Source organism: Jatropha curcas, chromosome 7, assembly GCF_041381405.1.
Source record: "Jatropha curcas cultivar XTBG-Jc1 chromosome 7, XTBG_Jcur_1.0, whole genome shotgun sequence".
Classification (NCBI taxonomy): Eukaryota; Viridiplantae; Streptophyta; class Magnoliopsida; order Malpighiales; family Euphorbiaceae; genus Jatropha; species Jatropha curcas.
Genome location: NC_143157.1, coordinates 22198525 through 22219577, shown reverse-complemented (window position 1 = coordinate 22219577; position 21053 = coordinate 22198525). Strand labels below are relative to the sequence as shown.

Sequence of the window (21053 nt, the reverse complement as noted above, 5' to 3'; positions counted from 1 at the left end):
TATTATAATACTCTCATTATTCCATTTTATTTGTATGGTTTGACAAAATACACATATTAAGAATCAATAAAAGTTATTTTGTCATTTTTTACCCTTAATTCATTAAGATATTAATAAAAATCATTCATTAAATAAATGATCATAAATGTTATCGTGAAAAAAATAATCATTCATGCACATAAATTTCGAAACTTTACAAATATTTTGGACATTCAAATAAGGAATAACAATCAAATAAAAGGAACAGAGGCACTATTACTTAAGCCTAAGTGTTATTAGGATAGAATCACAAATACCAATGTTGCTCTAATACTTACAAAAAACTTGCACATTTTGGTCAGAACAAAGATGCAATATAATTACTAAAAAATGTATAATATATAGTAAGAAAGAGAAATTTTCTTGACGGATTATATTAGCTTAACAGTAGGCATAACCATTGAATCAATTTCAGATGGAGATCAAATTACAAATGATTCGAACAAATGAATAAATCCCAGTTTCCAATATTGAAATTAAAACCGGCCAGTTTCCGACCATATCAACCTGAAAAAAAACACTCAAAACCTACAAAAATCATGTCAAAATTAGTAGAAAAATATTCGGTTTACAGTACCGGACATGCCTATTTAATAGCTAGGGGTGTAAGCAAATCAAGTCGAGCTTGAACTTACCAGACTCGAAGCACGGCTCGATAAAACTCAAGCTCGACTTGAGCTTCGAGTTCAACTCGAAAAATTTTAAATTTAAGCTCAGCTTAAAACTCGATACTCGAATAAGTTTAAATAAATATTATATGCATATATATATAAAAGTTCGATAAGATTTAACGAATTTTCAAATTGAATATTATTAGATTCAAGCTTGACTCTTTTATTACCAGATTGATTCGTGCTCCGTCTGAATCAATCTTTATTGAATTTTTCTCGATTCAAATTCAAGTATCCCGCGAGCTAACTCACCTTAGTTTACGCACTAAGGAGCAGCAACATTGGGGTGAAAATGAAAACTCATGGCATTCAATCAACCGCTGCCTTGTCGGAGCGTGAAATGCACGCTGAAGTCACATTGCATTATCCTTTTAAGTGGAACACAAAGTCACAAGCCTGAATAATTAAATGAATGGCTATGGTTAATGGTTATGGTTCTTTTTTGGTTTTCTGATAGAAATGTCACCTTCATCTCCAAATATCCCATCACCCAAACACAAAAGAGTCCTTCTAGTCAGGGCTCTGAAGTCAATGCCATACGCAATTTCTCTCTCTCTCTCTTCCTATATATATATATACTAATTGATTCGTAAAAGACTTGTCACTGGTGGCATAGATGCTGTTGGCCAGAAATTCCAAATAAATCCAATACCTTTTTTTTTTTAATCTCTTTATAATCCCAAAAACCATTTGTCCATTTGCTACTTAGCCAATCACCCCCACCAATTTTTTTTTTAAAAAAAAGTAATAATAAATTCCAATAAAAAGCAGTCACAGGCACAGTTTGAAAATACCCATTTAAACAGAAACCCAAATTTAAATATCTTAATTTCTATTTGCTAAGAAAAAAAAAACTAATAGGAGAGTGAGAGGGGAAGAGAGAGAGAGAGAGAGAGAGCAAGCACTAGATATATATGTTTTTGTGGCACAAGTACAACAAAACTAAACCAAAACAAAAAAAGCAAATATCCTTTCAAGCTTAACCCTTTTCTCCCTCCCTCCCTCTCTATTATCAAGCCTTGTTTTTCACTTTTTTTTTTTTCCATCTTCCTCTGTTTAGTGGTGGTGGTGGTGGTGGAAGAGTAGAGACATCAAGAAAGAAAGGAAGAAAGATATGGAAAGTACCACAAGAAATCAAGAAATGAGCAAAAACCCATCTCCAACGAACTCTCCAAATGGAAATAGCAATGGAAGCAGCAGTATAAGCGTCCAAATGCACAATACTCCACCTCTTTCTCCAATACCCATTTCCAGATCTGACTCTTCTAACCCTTACCCAACAACTTTTGTCCAAGCAGACACTTCTACTTTCAAACAAGTTGTTCAATTGCTTACTGGCTCATCAGAAACAGCCAAGCAAGCCTCTAATTCAAGAAATAATCAAGATCCACCAGCACCCACTAATTCAAGAAACTTCAATATCCCTCCTATGAAAAATATGCCAAAAAAGCAACAGAACAGTTTCAAGCTTTATGAAAGAAGAAACAACACTAATCTTAAAAATACTAGTCTGATGATAAATACTTTACTGCCTCCTGGTTTTGCAATTAATAGTCATAATTCTATTATTTCAGGATTTTCTCCAAGAAACAAGACTCCTGAGATCTTGTCTCCTTCTTTGCTTGAATTTCCTAAATTGACACTTAGTCCTGTTACTCCTTTGAATAATGAAGACCCTTTCAACAGGAATTCACCTTGTAGTAATAACAATTTTGGGAGTTATTCTTCATCATCCGAAGAAGAAAGAGCTATTGCAGAAAAAGGGTTTTATTTGCATCCTTCACCTATTTCTACTCCTAGAGATTCTGAGCCTCAATTGCTGCCTCTGTTTCCTGTTACTTCACCAAAAGCTTCAGGTTCTTGATTTTCCTCAAGATATTCAACTCTGTGATTTTCTTTTCCTTTCTTTTATGGTTTTGAAATAGATCAGAAGGCACCGTTTTGCTTCAATTGTACAATTTGATCCCTCTCTTCATTTTCTCATATATATATGGATGGTAAACTCTTGTTTAGCTTCTTCATCTTCTAGTTCTTTTCTTGTGTATTCTTGAGTGTGTATGTGTGTTTTTCCTTTTTTTTCCTTTTTAATTTTAATTTTTTCATAAATGAGGATTATCATAAAGTATTATAATGAGATAATATTATTTATGCTAAACCCTTTTCTTTAAATTTCTGAGACTACATTAACATGGGCAAATAATCATTATGGGTGGAGTTTAATTTTCTTGAATTATTCTCAGGAATTTTCTTTTTTATTTTTTATTTTCCCTCTCTTTTCATAATTACATATCTGAATTGGACATATGAATTTGATTGTATTAACTAGAAATAACGTTGAGCATTGAGCATTTACAATTTTTTTAGGCATGTTTTTACAATTTTGAGGGGAGAATTTATGTGGTCAGTCAATCATTGTAACAGCAGACTACAGAAGAGGTTATATTTGTGCTCTTAAAAAAAATAGGAAATTTTGATACAATTGAATTGATGTATATTAATGGCAATTTTGAAAATTCTAACTTGCTGAAATCACACAGTTTTTTGGTTTTGCATTATTTTTCCCCATTTAACTTTATCAAAGTCAAGTCCTACTTTTAGAATGTTATATATGCTATTAGGGTTAATAATTTAAAGGGAAATATATATTTTCTTAGAATGGCCCACAAGTATAGTTAGGCTTTTTTAAGAAGATATATTAATAAATACGTTGGTTTAAATAATAAGCGGACTCAATATAAGTAATTTTAATTTATGTTATTTTTGTAAGAATGAAATGGTAAATTTAATCTCATGAAGCATACTTCAATGAGGGGGTAAAAAAATAATTCTTTATATTTCAAACAAAAATTAATTTACGTCGAAAAAAGTGAAGAAATACCTTGTAATTTAAGGGGAAAAAAAAGGTTAAAGGATGGTTAGCAAAATCCAAAACAATAAACGAGTTATGCCTCATTGTTTTTGGCTTAAGCCTCTCAATTAATTTAAAAGCACCAGCAAACAAAACATTAACTATTTCTTAATATCAATTTAAATCAATTAAAAATAGAAAAAGATTAGATATAATCTTATTTTTATCTTTTTCTTTTTGGAATATTGGGGAGACCAATTGACTTGCATATCCATGTTTTAAGGGATATGTTCTTTTTATCTAACTTTTTTATTTCTGATATTAAAATTAGTTTCCACAGTTGATTCTTCTTATTTTTCATAATTTTTTCAAAATCCTAATAAAAAAATAAAATAAAGTTTCTACATTGAGGTTTCCCCATTGTCTATTAGTTATTACTACTGTGTTTGGCCGGTCAAAACTTTAAACGCTATTTTTTATAATATGTCGAAATGTTTAACGTTATTTTTTATAGTGTTCGGTAACATAGCGTTCGAACTAGCTTTTAGAAGTTAATGTAGCGTTTTATAAAAAGTTAATTCATTTTTTATACTGTTCGATAACAGTGTTTGAATTAACTTTTAAAAATTAATATTACGTTTTATAAAAAGTTAACTCATATAATATTTAATTTTTAACATTTTATAAAAAACTACTTTCGCATGGATGAGCTTGTAAGAAAAACAGCTAGTAATCACCGCTGCATAAAAATGTGATAGAAATAAAAAATAAATACTAATTTTTTAATTTCATGGATTTTTCTTTTAAAATTTCTGTGTAGGGTATAATGATCTCTTCTGTCTCCTGTAGAAATTATTGCTGACTGAATCTTGGATATAAGATATTCTTGCAGTTTGGCAGATAGTACTTAGATTCTTGGATACTCATCTTATATATAGTTGGAGTTGGATCTCGTTAGGGTTGTGTCCTTAGATTTTAGGGTATCCAGTAAAATGTATAAAGGGTTCTGCAAGGAATTATGATTGGAAGAAATTAATGGCTCTCTCTGTTGTTTCTTTCAAGAAGGAAGTAAACTTGTAAAGTCATTGTTTCTTGCTATGACGTTAACCTGCCATGCAATCATGCATGAAATATATAAAAATAAATGAGAATTAATTAAATATTTTTAGGGTTCCTTATTATTTTTCTCCTCATTTAGCAGTGTAATTTTTTTATATAGAATGGAATTTAGTTTATTAGTTAACTTGAATTTTTCAAAATTAAATTCATGGAGTAAAATAAATATTTTATCAAGTCAAATATGAAAAAATTTTATCAAGTCAAATATGAAAAAAAAAATTCAAGTGAAGTTTACAAAATTTTAATGAAATTCACTTATACTGAATTGCATAAATATCATTAAAATTTATATTTTAATTACCAAAGCTCGATTATATTAGTTGTTTTTTAAATAAATCAAGATAATTAAAAATAAAATAAATGGTATTTGAAAAATGTTTACATGAAAATTAAGTTTTTAAATATGGCAAACTCTAAGTCATTTGAAATAAATTTGAATTTTACATTTAAATTTTTAGTAAAATTGTATGAATTTTTTTTACATTGTGTTAAATTCAAATATTCAATAATTACAAGTAATTAAATAATCCAAATTAATTCCTATAATACTTTAAATAAATTGAAAAAAAAAGTCTAACTATATGTTTTTGTGTTTGTGTGAACTTATGGTCAGTCTTTTTTTGACTTGAGAGAAGACATGTTCTCATGAAATTAAAGTACAGAGAAAGAGAAAAGAGTGGGACTTTGGTATGATTATGGTTGAAAATGAAGAGGAAAAAGAGTATAATCCAAAACATAAAGGGAAAATATTAAAAAGAAAATGTGAAAGACTTTCTCTTTTCTTGCATATTTTTCTTTGTCATTATTGTATACATATATAATTCTTCGAATGTGTTAATGTAATAGACAAAGAACCGCTAAGATTTTTTTTTTTTTTAATTTTATTTTCTTTAATTGGTATACACAGATTATGAGTCTCTTCGGTAAAATTAGTTGTTTTGATAATTGTTAGTTATTTGAGTAATGTTTAACTTTAACTATTTAGGTTTTTTTTTTTTTATAAAACCCTAAAAACTGAACGTAATATTTAAAAACTAATTTAAAATACTATCTTACCGAATAATATAAAAGCTACTTCAAAGATTCTTGTCCAATGCCACCTTAATTTCTATTGGTAGGAAGAGATAAGTTTAGATGGATTATTTTAATTAGGTTTGAGCCACTTTCATGTTTGGTTTATATATATAAAATCAATTTATGAGTTTTGAATTGGATACAGTTAAAAGTAATTATCTGAAAATGAATTTTTTTATATGCATTTTTTTAAATTAAATAAAAATATGAAAATAAATAAGTAAAGATGAATTCAATTTTATTTATACTTTCATATAAAAAATGAAAAAGAGAAGCCACAATGTAAACAATCTTCTTCTTTTAGGAAAAAGTTATTTGTAAATAAATGAAATTAACAATAATAAAATAATTATTAGAAACTAAAATCTATGTAATTCACTATAAGCATACACTATTATGTTTACCAAATTTGCATAAATAAGTAAAATTACTGAAAATGATATCTTAAAAGTCTAAATAATATTTATCAATACATACAATTTTTGAATGTCTCAGATTATCAATATTTTTAAAAAATAATTATAATAAACAATTCATTGTATTTTCAAATCAATTATCTATAAATATTTTTGGAAAATTTTGTATAAGTAAGTTTTTAAGTTCAAAGTTTAGATCTTCCCTTGAGAAACAAATTGGCATCCCTAATTCCTATTAAAGGAATTTGATGTGGTGACAAAAAAAGGGAAAGTAATGACCTAAGCACTTACCAATGAACAATAAAAAAACAAATGATACTCTGAATGGTATACTTTTAAAATAATAATAATAATAATAATAATAAAGCCTTGTTAAAACTTTGAATTACTCACATAATTAATAAAGTTAATGGAAATTAATTATCATAAATAATAAAAAAAGAAATTGTTTTGTCCAGTGGTAGGTTTTTAAAAAGATATATAACAGCAAGTGGTAAGAATATAATTAGGCAAAACAGTAAAAGAATGCGCTGAAAGAATGTCAAACAGTTAATGGGTTCTTTCTTTTTTGTTTTCAATTACTTATGATGCTTCTTTAGATAATCATATCTTAATTTATTTTCTTCAAACTTACTAATGCTTATTTTGACATTCCCAAAAGTTCTTTATGCTTTTGTTGTAATGCACATCTTTGTACAATTATTAACTTTTGATTTAATGTTGTTTCTTAATATGATTAATTTCTTTTTTATTCAAAGAATCCATGTTTACAATAATTTCTCAAATTATTAGTAATAGTAATCTCTTTTTTTTTTCCCTTTACCAACATAATCATTTCCTTTCATTTTAGTAGAATTTTCTTTTTTCATAAATATTACACTAAAAATACTTTTAATTACATTATATTATATTCCATTACCACTTGACTTAAAGCTGCAATCGTTAACAACTTTTTAAATAGCTTTTAGCGTTTTCACTTTCTATAATTTCGCTATCATAGCATTTGAACTAACTTTTAAAAATTAAATTAGCATTTTACAAAAAAATTAAATCATGTAATATTTAGCTTTTTATCGTTTTATAAAAAGCTGCTTTTAGTATTTTATAAAAAACTACTCAAACAGCTAAATACTATTTAAACTGCTAATATATACCAAAACAGACCCTAAATGTTTTTAGCCATCCTTCTATTTTTGTTTCAAGTATTTATCCAATGATAATGAAGTCTAATGCACAAAACTTAAGGACTTTTTTGGTTACAAAATGGATTCGAATTATTTATGTTTTATGAAATTTTGTTTCATAAAATTAGAATATTTATCACAAATAATATCTGAATTCAAATAAATCCATGAACCAAACAAGGCCTTGGGTGATAGTTAATTTTAGGACCGTCTAGGCAAGAAAAGTTATTGCTAGCACTGTTTTATATTAGAAGAACATTACGAAAGCTCATGTTGCTTTATTGTCAGTTAAAGCATCACAAGCAATAACTTGCTTCAAAATCAAACTATTGGAGTAAAGGCTTTATTAATTCATATATATCAACAGATAAAATACACAGTTAGACATAAAAGACTGAAATATTTTAACCTCCCATGTCACTTTTGGCGCATTACACCAAGTATGCATCCTGGTTTCAGATTTCTGAGAAACTGTTAATTGTCTTGAACCCGTGATTCTCCGGAAGAGAAGCGTTTCCTGGCCGGATAGAAATCGCCACCTCCAAACCTAAATCATGGATGAAAACTCAGACAATAATGCAGCAAATAATATTAACATATAATTAAGACTGCACACGTATATAACCTGCAATTTAAAAAAAAAAAAAAAAAAAAAAAAAAAAAAAAAAAAAAAAAACTCTAGACACCTTTAAGGCCTTAATAGGTACCAATAAATTGCACAAATATTTTGAGACTTCACCAAGAAAGACCAGATTTTCATATTTGGTATGGATGAAATATTCATCTTAATTTTATGAAATTCAACATAACCAAATCAAATTGTATCTTTTGTGAATAAAATGCATTTATTTTATAGTAATCAAGGCGAAGAGATGAATTAAGAAAATTCCACATATCGCATAATTTATCGAGCTCTTGAAGACCAGAGTTTCCACAGAAAAAAAGTTATGTTTTTGTGAGGGTATTCAAAAATCCATATAACCACATTCCAAATATCTCATGAAATTGAATGAATCATATACCTTAATCAGCTTTTAGGTAAAAACCTATAATTGAACCAGTGATCCCTTCATTGATCATGGTCAAAGGTGTTTGATTATTCTGAAAGGAGTTATAATATGATTTCTCACCATGTGTTCAAATCAATTGCCTACTCCTTTTTACAGTTTATTGACATGACATGAAAGGTTCTGATAATCCAATAATAAGGACAAGCAGAACAAAAAGAATAAAACAAAATATATATGATAAAATGGAAAGCCAGAGGTAGATCATTACCTGCTCCTTTGGCAGCCACAGCTTCTTGCAAGACATCAGTAATAAACAAAACCTCAGATGGTTTATCAACTCCCAAAGACTGAGAAATTTCGATATAACTGTTTGTTTCTTTTTTGTTCCTGTAAGCAAGAGAAGTTCATAATTAATTGTTATGTATACCAAAAAGGCATATTGGAAGGAGAGCATTATCTAAAAAGCTTACCCCACAGTAGTATCAAAAAATCCAGACAAATATTTTCTCAAATCTCCATAGTTTGTCTTTCCAAATATAAGCCTTTGAGCCAATCTACTACCACTAGAATAAATATACACCTGCAGCAAGACAAGAACAGTAATTAACACAACAAAACTAACATCCGTCTTCAAATAATTGCTCTTTTGCAAAAAGAAAAGGAACAATAGTAAATTCCATTAGAAATAGAACAAGTCTCAGACATGGTTAAAAGATATAAACAACTCTATTGCCACTTCAATTGAAGGGAAAACTAATCTTGAATTTCTGAACACCCTGGAAAATTCACCTTGCCAAATAAACATAGAAGACTAACAATCAAATTTGGATGTAAACTGGTGCAATTTGTCACATAAGATAATTTTTCAAGGAAAACTTAGATATATGTGTCTATAAAACTTCCTAGCAAATGAAAAATGGAAGGGGGGGGGGGGGGTTAAATTTACTGTACCAAACAGGAAAAAGATAGGGGTTTAAAAGTTTCTATGGTGCAGCAAGAAGATATAACCCATACTGTGACTAATGATTACACCATTTTATGATACTAGTATTCATCTGCCACACCATGACAAGTTACTTTTTTCCAATTATTCTTGGATCCATTCATAGAGTTGTGTGGAATGCTTTGAAGAATAATCCAGGTAACTTGATAAGTTGACACCAAACAGTGGCTTTGACATTACGGAATCACATAGGTGAAAACAAAATAGGATAATGAAGAAAAGGAGAATAACCTTGACACCCAAACAATGCCACTTCTCCAGTGCTTCTGGTACATCATCAAAAACTACTCCTTCCAATTCATTGTTCTCAAACCCTGTTCTCCAAATATGACCCTGTGAAATTCAATTTTAACAATATACCACAGAGAAGCTTCATACAAGGCACATCTATCTCTTGACAAGTTCCCAATCTATATTTCACAACACTTACTTGCAGTTGTTTTAAGGCAGTGATCTTGCGATCTGCTCTTATCATTGCTTCAACATTAGCAACCAAGGCTGCAACCACCTCCTCTTTCCCTGCATCATCTGGTGGAATGGGCACAGACCCATTAACACCTTGAGCCAGATCCTCTTCAACCTGCAGAATGATTGTTGAAAAATTAAAATTCTCATGATGTATCTAGAACTTCAAGCAAAACAAGGGTAATAATCAACCACTTAAGCATAAGAATGCATGATGAGCTGCTTATCCTAATTGTTCAGCTCTACTTTGTCAAACTTTTGAGTTCCAACTCCTAATGCAGAAAGCAGCTTCTATACTGCATCAGCTACTTCAGACACCACAATATATCATGACTTCATAAAATTTGGATCTGTCTCCACACTAATTCGATTAATGGTATAAAATTTGGATATGTGTCCAGATGATGCTGATTTTATCTGTTCCCAAATATATTTCATACTCTGAAAGCACATTTGCTGCTTTGAGTTGAATATAGAAGCATAGGGAGCAAAAGATATACTCACAAGAAGCAAAATCAAAAAAGGAAAAAAATGCAGTGGCATATACTAACGTTCACTTTTTAACCACATTTATGCTTCAATTTGAATGTAAAAATAAAATATATATCAACAAGAAGCAAAATGAAAAAAATGCAGTGGGATATAAACCAATTTTGAGTTTTTAACTACCTTTTGGCCTACTAAAGTTTCTAAGCAACCATGAAAAATATGATCCTAACAGGTCAAAATATCCATATTTATCATTAATCAACCCTTGGTATACATAATCATGTTATTTATTTTTTTGAATATGCATTTATCAAATGGAGGCACAAAATATGCATTAGTGTATTAATGGCATGAATTTCACAATAAAATGCCTGGATACTCAAGTAAAGGGGAAATAAGAGTCAAGGTATTCAAAAACTATATGGATTCAACTTGCAAAATATTTTAAAGTATTACTCCATTTTAATTAAGTTGAGCATGAAAAATCAATTAGCTTAAGTAATGAGTCAATAAATTTGAGTATTAAAACATGACAACTCAAGTAACTCATGTCTAACTGAATATTTATTTCTAATATAGTAATAAATATTTCTTATGTTATGTCAAATAGTGCATTGTAATGACTTGATTATGTATTAAAATATATGATAATCAAAATACAGGATATAGTTCAACTGATAGCAAGCAATAATCAACTAAATCTTAGTAACCAAATGAACAGACGCTAGCATGCAATAAAATGTATAAATCAATGTGCCAATGCATATGGACGGATGTGGATCTCAAAGCGAGTGAACTTCTCTTTTGCGAAATGAGTGGGAAACCTATTTATTCATTCAACAAGCATAAACAAACAAAACTTTTAACAAAAATCTTACTTGAGAACGCAATAATTTTATATCATCTTGAGTTTCTACAGTCTCATATGTAGTAGTCAAATGCCTCCCAACATTATCCCGGGCATATGGAAAAAGAACATCAGCAACGAATGATATTGGAGTAGTAGTCCCTTCAATGTCAAGAACAATGCAGCGCTGACACCAAATAATTTGGAAATTTTAATGCAAATTTGACGTTAAAATATAATGCAATTATGATATTCTAAATATTTCAAATTTAAAATCTCTACAATTTCCAAACCCGTGTGGATTAGTGCTACCGAAAACCATAAATTATATTAAGCCCTGAGGTATAAGGCTCATAAAAAGTAAAAGACTCTAAGCATTAGCTGTAACACAGCCAGTATTTTAAGAACTCACTGGCAGTGCTCCAATATCATTTGAATCCTTCACAGTCGCCTTGACAGATGTGTTTATGTTTCTGTTGCTGCCTAGAATTCCTTTGACATTCTGAACTGGACCATGTTCTGGAGTGGACCAGTCCAACCCCAATTGATGAAGTTTGATAGCAGCATCAAATAAATAGTGATAGCATTCAGCCTGCAAATTTTGACATCAATTTAAGGAAAGCATAAAAGGTAATCTCTGAAAAGTAACAAGATGCTAAAGAAAAATTAACCACTAGAGAAGAAAGATTGTGAAGCAAAATATCTGCATACACAAATAAAGATCATGTAGTTCAAAGTGATCTGAAACAATTGAAATTAGCTATTTGATCTCTCCACAGTATGTGATCCTGCTATGATAGTCAATCATTTATGACAACAAAAGTCCAAAATTAAAATACAAAACAAGATTGTATTTCAGAGAGAGAACAAAACAATAACTACTAAGCCTCGGTTCCAAACTAGTTAGGTGTCAGCTACATGAATCCTTTGGTACCATTTTCATTCTGTTCACTTAACGGCAAGAAATAAGTAAAGCAAAAAATAGGGAAACAAAGAATTTTGGATAAAAAAAAAAAAATTTTGAAGATTTTAAAATCATTTGCTTTATTACGTAATAAACAAGCATAAGACAAGCAATAACAGAAGCCTTAAGCCTAGATTAGTTGGGGTGGGATAATGAATCTTTTGTCCCAGTTCTGTTTTATTCATAACTAGATCCTCATTAATCTCAAGAGAACATAAATCTTTAGCGACTCCTCTCCATATGGTTCTAAGTTTGCCTTTTCCTCATTTAGCACCCTCTATCACCAAAGCATCACACTTATACATGACCAAACAATCCAGATGTTCTTCTGTCATTGCTACTTACCTTTTGTCAAATGTTGTCATTCTTAACCTTGTCCATCGTTATGTGATCACACGTCTATCTTAACATCCAGATCTCTTACCAAATTCATCTTATGAACATTTGGGCATTTGGTGCCTACTATTCACTCCCATATAACATTACAGGTCTCACTACCATCCTATAGAACTTATCTTTTACCTTGTTAATTATTTTCTTATCACATAGCACATCTCATCCATCCTATTTTGAATTCTACAAATTATATCTTAATCCACCAAACTATCTTTATTCTCGTCCGATTAATCAGTTATCTATCAGACTATGGACCCTATTTTGAAAAACAAAGCCTAGATATCTAAATTTATTGTAAATTTCGTGGTCTTCTAGGCTTAGTAAAACAGTATCAATGAGTGCATTTGCAAAATAGTAAATGTAGATTAAGTTGAGGAAGTGGCAATTGAAATGGTTTGGGCCATAGTTTTAATTAAAAGTGCGTGTGAGGTGGAAAAGGCAGGCAAACATTGAAAAGGCAGAAAAGGCAGGCAACATTGATGAGGGGAGAGCTTTTGAGCTTAAGACACTCGCCTTTGCACAGGCACAAGGCGCAGAAAAGGCGCGCCTTTTTTTAATTTTGTCCCTTGCACAGTCAGCTACGTTTTCCTTTTATGAATATATGATTTAGCTGGCTCCACTCTTCATGTATTATATGTTTACGTTAAAAAAATAAAAATAATAACAGAAGAAAAGAAGAAAAACCAACAGATTCTCTCTTTCAGCCATCAAAACTCAGGTATGTACCTCTGTCTTTCAATCTCTCTTGCTTTTGCTTCCTTCTCTAATTCAATATCTTAAATTATAGTGGGTTATGCTGCCAAATTTTTTTCTGATTTTGTTAGGATTCCAATTAAAGAAACCCCTAAAGAGTGTGTTTAGTACCGAGAAAGAGTAGAAAATTAGAGAAAAGAAAGTGTAGAGAAGAAAGAGAGAAGTATGGAAGATAGAGAAAGTAAAGAAGTTATTATCTTTACAAATTGAAATTATTATCTTTACGGTTATATCAGTATATGTTTTATATTAGGTAAAATATAATTGGTCCCTAAATTATGTCCAAATTAACACTTAAGTCCTTTTACATTTGAGAAATAACTATGACATCTCTAACTTATGCTTTATCCCATTATCAAGTCCTTCCGTCCAAAGAGTGAGCATATTCCATCCAAAAAGTGTGTCTAATTAACAGTAAAGAACTCTCTTTCTAGACCTAATAGTGAGACGGAAGCATAAGTTAGAGATGTCATAGTTATTTTTCAAATATAGAGGGACTTACGAGTTAATTCGAACATAATCTACAGACTCAGTTATATTTTATCCTTTATATTATTATTCAGCTTTTTTATTTTGAAGTTATTATACATTTTTTAATTACTTTTTCATTTTTTGCGCCCCACCTCACTCGAATACGTGCCTACGCTCCAGCAACCCTTTGCGCCTTTAATTACTATTGTTTTGGCAAGCACAATCTATCTAAACCAGAAAAAGAGAAGAAAGGAAAACATCTATATAGCAGACTTCAAATAGATTGGCATTATAGTTTACCCGAGTTTAATTAAGCAAAAAAAACACAAAAGCAGTTCCTGTTATTTTCACTATGAGCCCTTACATGAAATGATAGTATACAACAACAAGAATTTTTAAGTTCCCAATGGGAACTTGTAAAGGATAATTGCCCAATTCAGTAATACTTAATAGGCTCCCATAAAGTAAAAAAAATAACCAACATATAATATTAAACAAAAATGGAAGGTGAAAACCGGCTTCTGAAAAAAATATCATTTGTACCACTATGGTTATCTTCCTTATGTTTACCTCTAGTTCAAATGGTCACCACTTCAAAATGTTGGCACCACTTCACATTTAACTCTGCTTCTCACCCTCTAGTTTTAGATTAATCAGGTCATTTGTCAGTGAATATTTTTTTATTTCTTACCTAACAGCAATATATCAGTTGCAGTACACATTAAAATAACCAAAAATTTCAGTTAAAATAATTTTTGTGGGTACCAACTTCATTCAAATCATTCAATAACAAACCTGAGTTTTGGCACTGATCCACGATTCCCCCCATATGTATATGCCATGGTTGCGAACAAGCACAGCTGTTGTTTTAGGGTAGGCTTCTATCTGAAAAGCAAGAATGAAGTTTCAATTAGTTTAGTGCATTATTGAATCCCATGAAAATATTCCATTACCATCCAGCTTTCCAACAATAGAAACATATCCATCTGCCATCAACTATGACACCAATAAATACAACGATAATTAATCACATTCACAATTGTGAGCGGTAGCATATTTCTTTTTGCCCCTTGGAATAAGAAATTGCATTATCTGCATAGAGCTGCTTTATGAGAACAAAAATGCTAAAACTAAAAGTGTCGGTCATATTATTTATTTATTATTTACTGTCAAACTCAAAACAAAAACAGATATGACCCTGTCACTGCTGTAAAAGTGTCATGGATCTAAAACAAATTTCCAAATTTATCAACTTTGACTTTCATTTTAATTAAAAACAAAGTATGAAATTGATCCTGCAAACCATGTAGCTCTTATAAGTATAATTTAAGTTGGATAGTAAAGTAGAAATTTTGAAGAGATTTGAGTATCTTTTCATATAAAGGCAGGGAAGAGAAAAGAAAAATTTATGCTGAGTGAATGCAGAGGTCTAAGGCATAAAGGCTGCACAACCACAACAGCCATTAAGACATGACATTTTGACTGCCAACACTAACATTTTTTTCTTAACCCAGTAAAATAGTAAGGTAAGATAAAAATTGTTACATGACACAATAGCAATAATTATCTCGCATATGATAGAGAGCAACTGCAGAATATAAGTAAAACAAATAACAAGAACAATCATTCACCGCAAAGCTAATGAAGCAAAATGGTATAGGGGGGGTAGAATGTTTTTTTTTTTTTAACAAATATCATATGATGTGCAAATATACCACATCATAGCTAACCATAAATTGTGTCTATTCCATAGAGATTATTGATCATTTACTCCCACGGTATCATTGTCTTCCACAGATAAACATTGAGGTCAGATGCTCTAGAATAAACACAGTGGTTGTAGAATGCAAGTTATAACAAGAACATACAGCTTTAGCAAGAGAATCTGTAAGCTGATTTTCATAGGCTGTATTCTCTATTATAGGTACTACAAGTTCATCATAGTAACCATGCCCTTGGATTCCTTTTATCATCTCCATATGAGTAATCTGCAAATGTTAATAAATAAAAAAGTAAAAATAAGTTAAGCAACAGAAAACTTGTAGTTGAGTAAAAAAATTACACATGCCACAGCACAGAATGTTTAATATCAATGAAATGAAGATATGACAAAGCCTTTTAGGACACTCAACAACTGCCCATTACAAGACACACCCTTTTTTAGTAATTTAATAAGGATACCGCTTTATGCCCTAAATTACAGTATAGACAGTTTCTGCAGTAAATCAAAAAGGATACATAAAAACCTTTAATCTGAAAAGGCTGTTTTCAAAGATGAGAAATTTGACATTCAGTTAACTTTCATGTAACAAAGACTGGAAGTATAATTTTATATGTAGAAGAAATTTCAAACCTTATGAAAATTGATTCACCTTTTCTTTTCTTCCTGAAAAACTAATTTGAATCTGTAAACCAGTTTTGCTCATTTCCCACATAATTATACCTGTTTGAGCATTTCTTAAATATGTAATTACTGACAACACCTGTAGTTTCATACTTTCTATAAATGTATCTTTTTCTCTTTTTTCTTTCGCTGAGTAAAAACAAAACAATTTCTAACTGTCACAACATACTCAAGGAACTACTTTTCTCAATCATAGCAATAGCAATGCCAAATAGACCCATAAGTTGGCACCAATAATAGAAACCCTAACTTTGAATAAGATAATAAGCTTCAGATCCCTATCATCTTTTTCCACATCTTACTGCAGGCATTAAGGTTTAAGCGGTTACTCCAACACATGCATAATAAAACTTATGCTGTATTGCTTGGTGCAGCTGCAATAGTGTATTTCCAATGACTACTCAGGATAGCTCTTGAGACAATCAAGCAGTAAAGCCTCATCAAACTACCAAAAACTCTGGTAAGCATGTTGACTTCATGTTTATGTGCAGGTAGGAATGATATGTAAAGAAGCTATCATGACAAATAAACACAAGAAACAGGGAAAAAAGGATTGAAAATTACAATTGCTTCATAGCACATAAGTACTTACTCGGAATTCTTTTGATAATGGATTGATCATTGTTACGAGACAAGATTCTATCCCATGACTGTGAATAACAGCTCCCGCATTACGCATCTCATATGCCTAGAGCAAACCAGAAATAAGTTTGAATATGACCATATCAAAGAAGATTGCAAAACCAAAATCAAAGAATGAAAGAACAACATCCTATTTCATAATATGTATTTGCAATTGATCATCCTCACATGAAGATCCAATAATCACAAACCTACATAAATAAAACATTGCTACAGCAGCACTCAAGCTGTCGAGCATTTAAAGAGACTATTATCAAGATGAAAAACGGGATCATTTGTACAAATTTGTCAAAAGTTACAATTATAAGTAATTTAAGAACTTACTGTCACAGTTACTTGATAATTAACTAATTAATAGTCAGTGGAGAAAGAATACAGGAAAACAAAGGACAAAGAAAAAGAAAATGAAACAATGCCTTCAAGAAGAGAGGAGCACAATCAGAACACTTGGGAGCCTTATTTGGGTAAGGCTTTGGAGATGGTGAGGACAATATAGAACCATTTGAGGCTAAGACATACATGTCTTCTGGTTCCATTCTTTCCTTCTGGACACCTGTCAAATTCAAAATCACAAAAGAATTGAGCGTTAATAAGGTAAATGGACTTAAAACACTAATAAGCAAGAAAGTTGCTGAATAAAATCTGACCAAGAATCACAAACAGAATAGACATCTAACAATTGAGCTTTAATAAAAAACAGTAATCAATAAACATGAAATGATGAAGAAAGCAAGTAACAACTGAACTTTTACTCAGACAAACAGAGGCATGGAACACAATTTACTAATTAACTCTATCTCATTTTTATTCAAATAATATAACTATATGGACAAAATGTTACTATATTTACAGTAAAAATATACAAAAATAAAACTATAACTATATAATAAAACAGTATAACCATATAATGATCAACCATATTTAATTAGATTAGCTAGATAATCCTTTTATGCAGTTGAACCCCTTTTAAAGCCACACTGGCTATAAAATTATGGGCCATGAACTCAAGTAACAGCTACCCTGTAGTCAAATAACAAAGAGCGACACAGAACTCAAGGTAAAGGTACAAATTCGAGCAACAAAGAGCAGCCATGCAAGCAAAGAGGCATAATTCACGTTCCAACAAAGAAAAATAGAACATTCAAAAAAAAAAAAATCAAACACGGAAAAAAGCATAAAAATACCTGAGTTTTCAACAACAAATACCCAGTAATCGACCATATACGATAAATTAGATTAAATACAAAATACCCAGAAATCCAAGAACACTTAAAAATGAAAAATAAAATATTTTAATTAAATTCTATGCATTGCATGACCAACGAGCAGCCAACACATAAACATACAAAAACAATATTTACCAGAAGGGGACATGAGAACGAGCTGTTGGGACTTAGGGATGGAGTCATCATGGACCTTGATTGTGATACTACCACCTGTACCAGAGACCCACCCAAGGTTATAAAACTGACGGCAGAGATCAGATATTAAAACCCTTGTGTCTTTCACAGCCTTGCTCTCCAGATAAGCCTGTGATGCCACCTTCACCGCTCCATTGACTGCCACAGCCGTTGCTGCCGCCGGTGCAGCCATTGCGTTGTAGTTTTAGAGAAAAAGAGAGAGAGAGAGAGAGAAAGAGAGAAACTGAGCTTGAAATGCAAGCTTTCGTTTCTGTTGTTGTTATCAAGTGAGCAAGTGACAATGGCTGCGATTTTTGATACTGCGAGGAGAGAGGTGATCAAGTAACTGGTGGTTCACCGAAATGCCATATCATCTATTGGCCCACGTGGAAGGTCCTAGATTACGGTTTTTTTTTTTTTTTTCAGTAACAATTGTTTAGTCCCAAATTTTAGCAAAATTACTAACATTTCTCAAAAATTCAACTCTAATAAATTATTTAATTCTTTCATTTATACGTAGTCATTCTGACTATGAAATGAAAAATTAAATAGTGATTTTATCATAGGGCGTCAAAATGGATTTGCATATTGGGTTTGATACGAATTACATAACGATATTTTATCAACATGATTTAGTAGATATGAAAATAAATTATTTAATAATCATGTCAAATTTTTTTTAATACGATCATTTAATATAAATATGACAATATCAGGAGCGAAGTCATACTCCAAAACTTAAAGGGGCCAAAAGAAATTTTTCAAAATTAAGGAAAGCCAAATTTAGAAAAAAAAAAAATCTTTCACTATTTACATATAAAATTTTTAAAATTCTTTTGAATTTAAGGGATTCCGGCTCCCAATCTCCTCCCTCTGCTCTGGACAACATTATTTATTTAAGTAAAAAGGTCACATATGGGAAAGAAAAAAAAATCCAACACGACCACTTAACCTAATATATATATATATATAATATTTAATCAAATTATACTTAAAAATACAATTAATGTACAAAATGCAAGTACTATGCCATTGACAAACAGATGATAACAAATTAACAACTCCTACGACATCTAAAGGGCTGTTCACAATTAGGTCAAATAAATGAAGTGGAAGTGATTTAATAGAAAATAAATTAAATTGATTTGGTTTGATTTTATAGACAACTTTATTTCCATTCAATTATTTAAAAAAAATTATTCAGTTTAAATTAAACCAACAATTATTTTTTAAAAAAAAAATATTCAGTTTAAATTAATTTGGTTTAGTTTAAAATTGAATTTGTTGAATGTACACTTTCATCCATCGTATAAAAGCAATAGTACCTAGTGGCTTCCTATTTGTTAGTTTGATTTTGTTGCAAAGGGAAATAAAAGAAAAATATATATTATTGAATTTTTTCAAAGTATTTTCATTTATTTGTTATGGTTTCCATTTTTTGAGTTTTAGTTTGTAAATAAAGTTCTTACATGGAACTTTTCTCAGAAAAATAAAAATTCTTACATGGAAAATAAAAACAATTGAAAATTTTTAGTCAAATTAATAGTAAATACATTACTAGAATATTACTATCATTATTTGTAAGATTTTTAAATTTATACATATGAATAATTATTTTTCTCATGATAACCTTTATGATCTTTCATTTAATAAATGATGTTATCAATATCTTGATGGGTTAAGGGTAAAAAAAAAAAAATGGCAAAATAACTTTTATCGACTAAATTCTTAATATTTGTGTTTTGTCAAATCATGTAAATAAAGTGGGACACAAAGACTATTATTTTTCAAGTTTATAAGTATGGTATAATTTAAACCAAAATTTGAAATCGAAAATAATAAAAAAATACTCACTTTGTCTCATTTTGTTTGCATGGTTTGACAAAATATACGTATTAAGAATTTAGTCAATAAAAATTATTTTACATTTTTTTACCTTTAACTCATTAAGATGCTAGTAAAAGTCATTCATTTAATAAACAATCATAAAGGTTATTATGAGAAAAATAATTATTTAAATATATAAATTTAGAAACTTCTAAAATATCTTCAAACATTCTAAAAAGGAATAATAAGCAAACAGAATGAGACGAAGGAATTAATAATTAATGATATAATATAATTGCTATTACTAAAACCACAAATTTCAAAGTAAATTAATATATTTGACTTTTTATTTATGAAGCACTTTAACATTCTATTTAACAAGTCATCCTTTTTTTTATAATTGAATAGCTCTACCTTTTCAGAAATCTTAGAAATTTAGAAATAATTCATTATTAGAAAAATTGTTACTTCCTCTGTTATTTTTATTTAGAGAAAATTTTTATTTATGGTGTTCTTCTTGTATGGAAAAAATTATTTGAAATTGAAACTTCAAGAATTTGTGAAGTAGAAGGGTTTATTATCCTCATTTTCATTAAAAAAAAAAAAAAGAAAAGAGTTGTTTCTTTGCACTTTTATTATTTTTTGACAAGAGTTTTATTTTTCCTTGAAGGATTTGTGAAGTACAAGTTGGCTCCTTTCCAAGCAAGCTCATTAAACCAAGGCCCAGGTCCATTTCAACTAAGCTTGTCACAGTCAGGCCCATAAAATGATAAACTCAAATTTATTTCCAGGACTCACAAAATCCATACATAATTTCATCATCATGGCTCTAAAAATAAGCATTATGACTATCTTAATCTCATTTTTTGAACAATGACTCTTTAATTATTGTATTTTGTTTGTATCTCGCCCTCGTTCCTTTATAAATGGAGGGCTCTATTGTTAAAAGGAGAATGCTTCTGTCTCTCTTTTATGATATCAATATATATATATATATATATATAGATTGACCACAGTTTTGGAATCGCCGG

At 30.0% G+C, this 21053-nt stretch overlaps 2 protein-coding genes across 2 annotated transcripts; one reads left to right on the top strand and one right to left on the bottom strand.

Moving 5' to 3' along the window:
* The first annotated feature begins 1543 nt into the window (after nt 1-1543).
* LOC105650438 (VQ motif-containing protein 19) lies at nt 1544-2731 on the top strand. Its single transcript, XM_012237337.4, has one exon. It carries the CDS (start codon nt 1825-1827, stop codon nt 2572-2574), a length of 750 nt encoding a protein of 249 aa, XP_012092727.1. The 5' UTR covers nt 1544-1824; the 3' UTR covers nt 2575-2731.
* A 4832-nt stretch (nt 2732-7563) lies between these two features.
* Nucleotides 7564-18509, bottom strand: LOC105637681 (haloacid dehalogenase-like hydrolase family protein). Its single transcript, XM_037636151.2, has 12 exons — nt 18157-18509; nt 17212-17348; nt 16746-16841; nt 15618-15737; nt 14545-14634; nt 11578-11757; nt 11197-11352; nt 9795-9944; nt 9596-9697; nt 8832-8941; nt 8630-8748; nt 7564-7898 (listed from the first exon to the last, which is right to left on the bottom strand). Exons 1-12 carry the CDS (start codon nt 18386-18388, stop codon nt 7807-7809), a joined length of 1584 nt encoding a protein of 527 aa, XP_037492079.1. The 5' UTR covers nt 18389-18509; the 3' UTR covers nt 7564-7806.
* Nucleotides 18510-21053: the final 2544 nt, after the last annotated feature.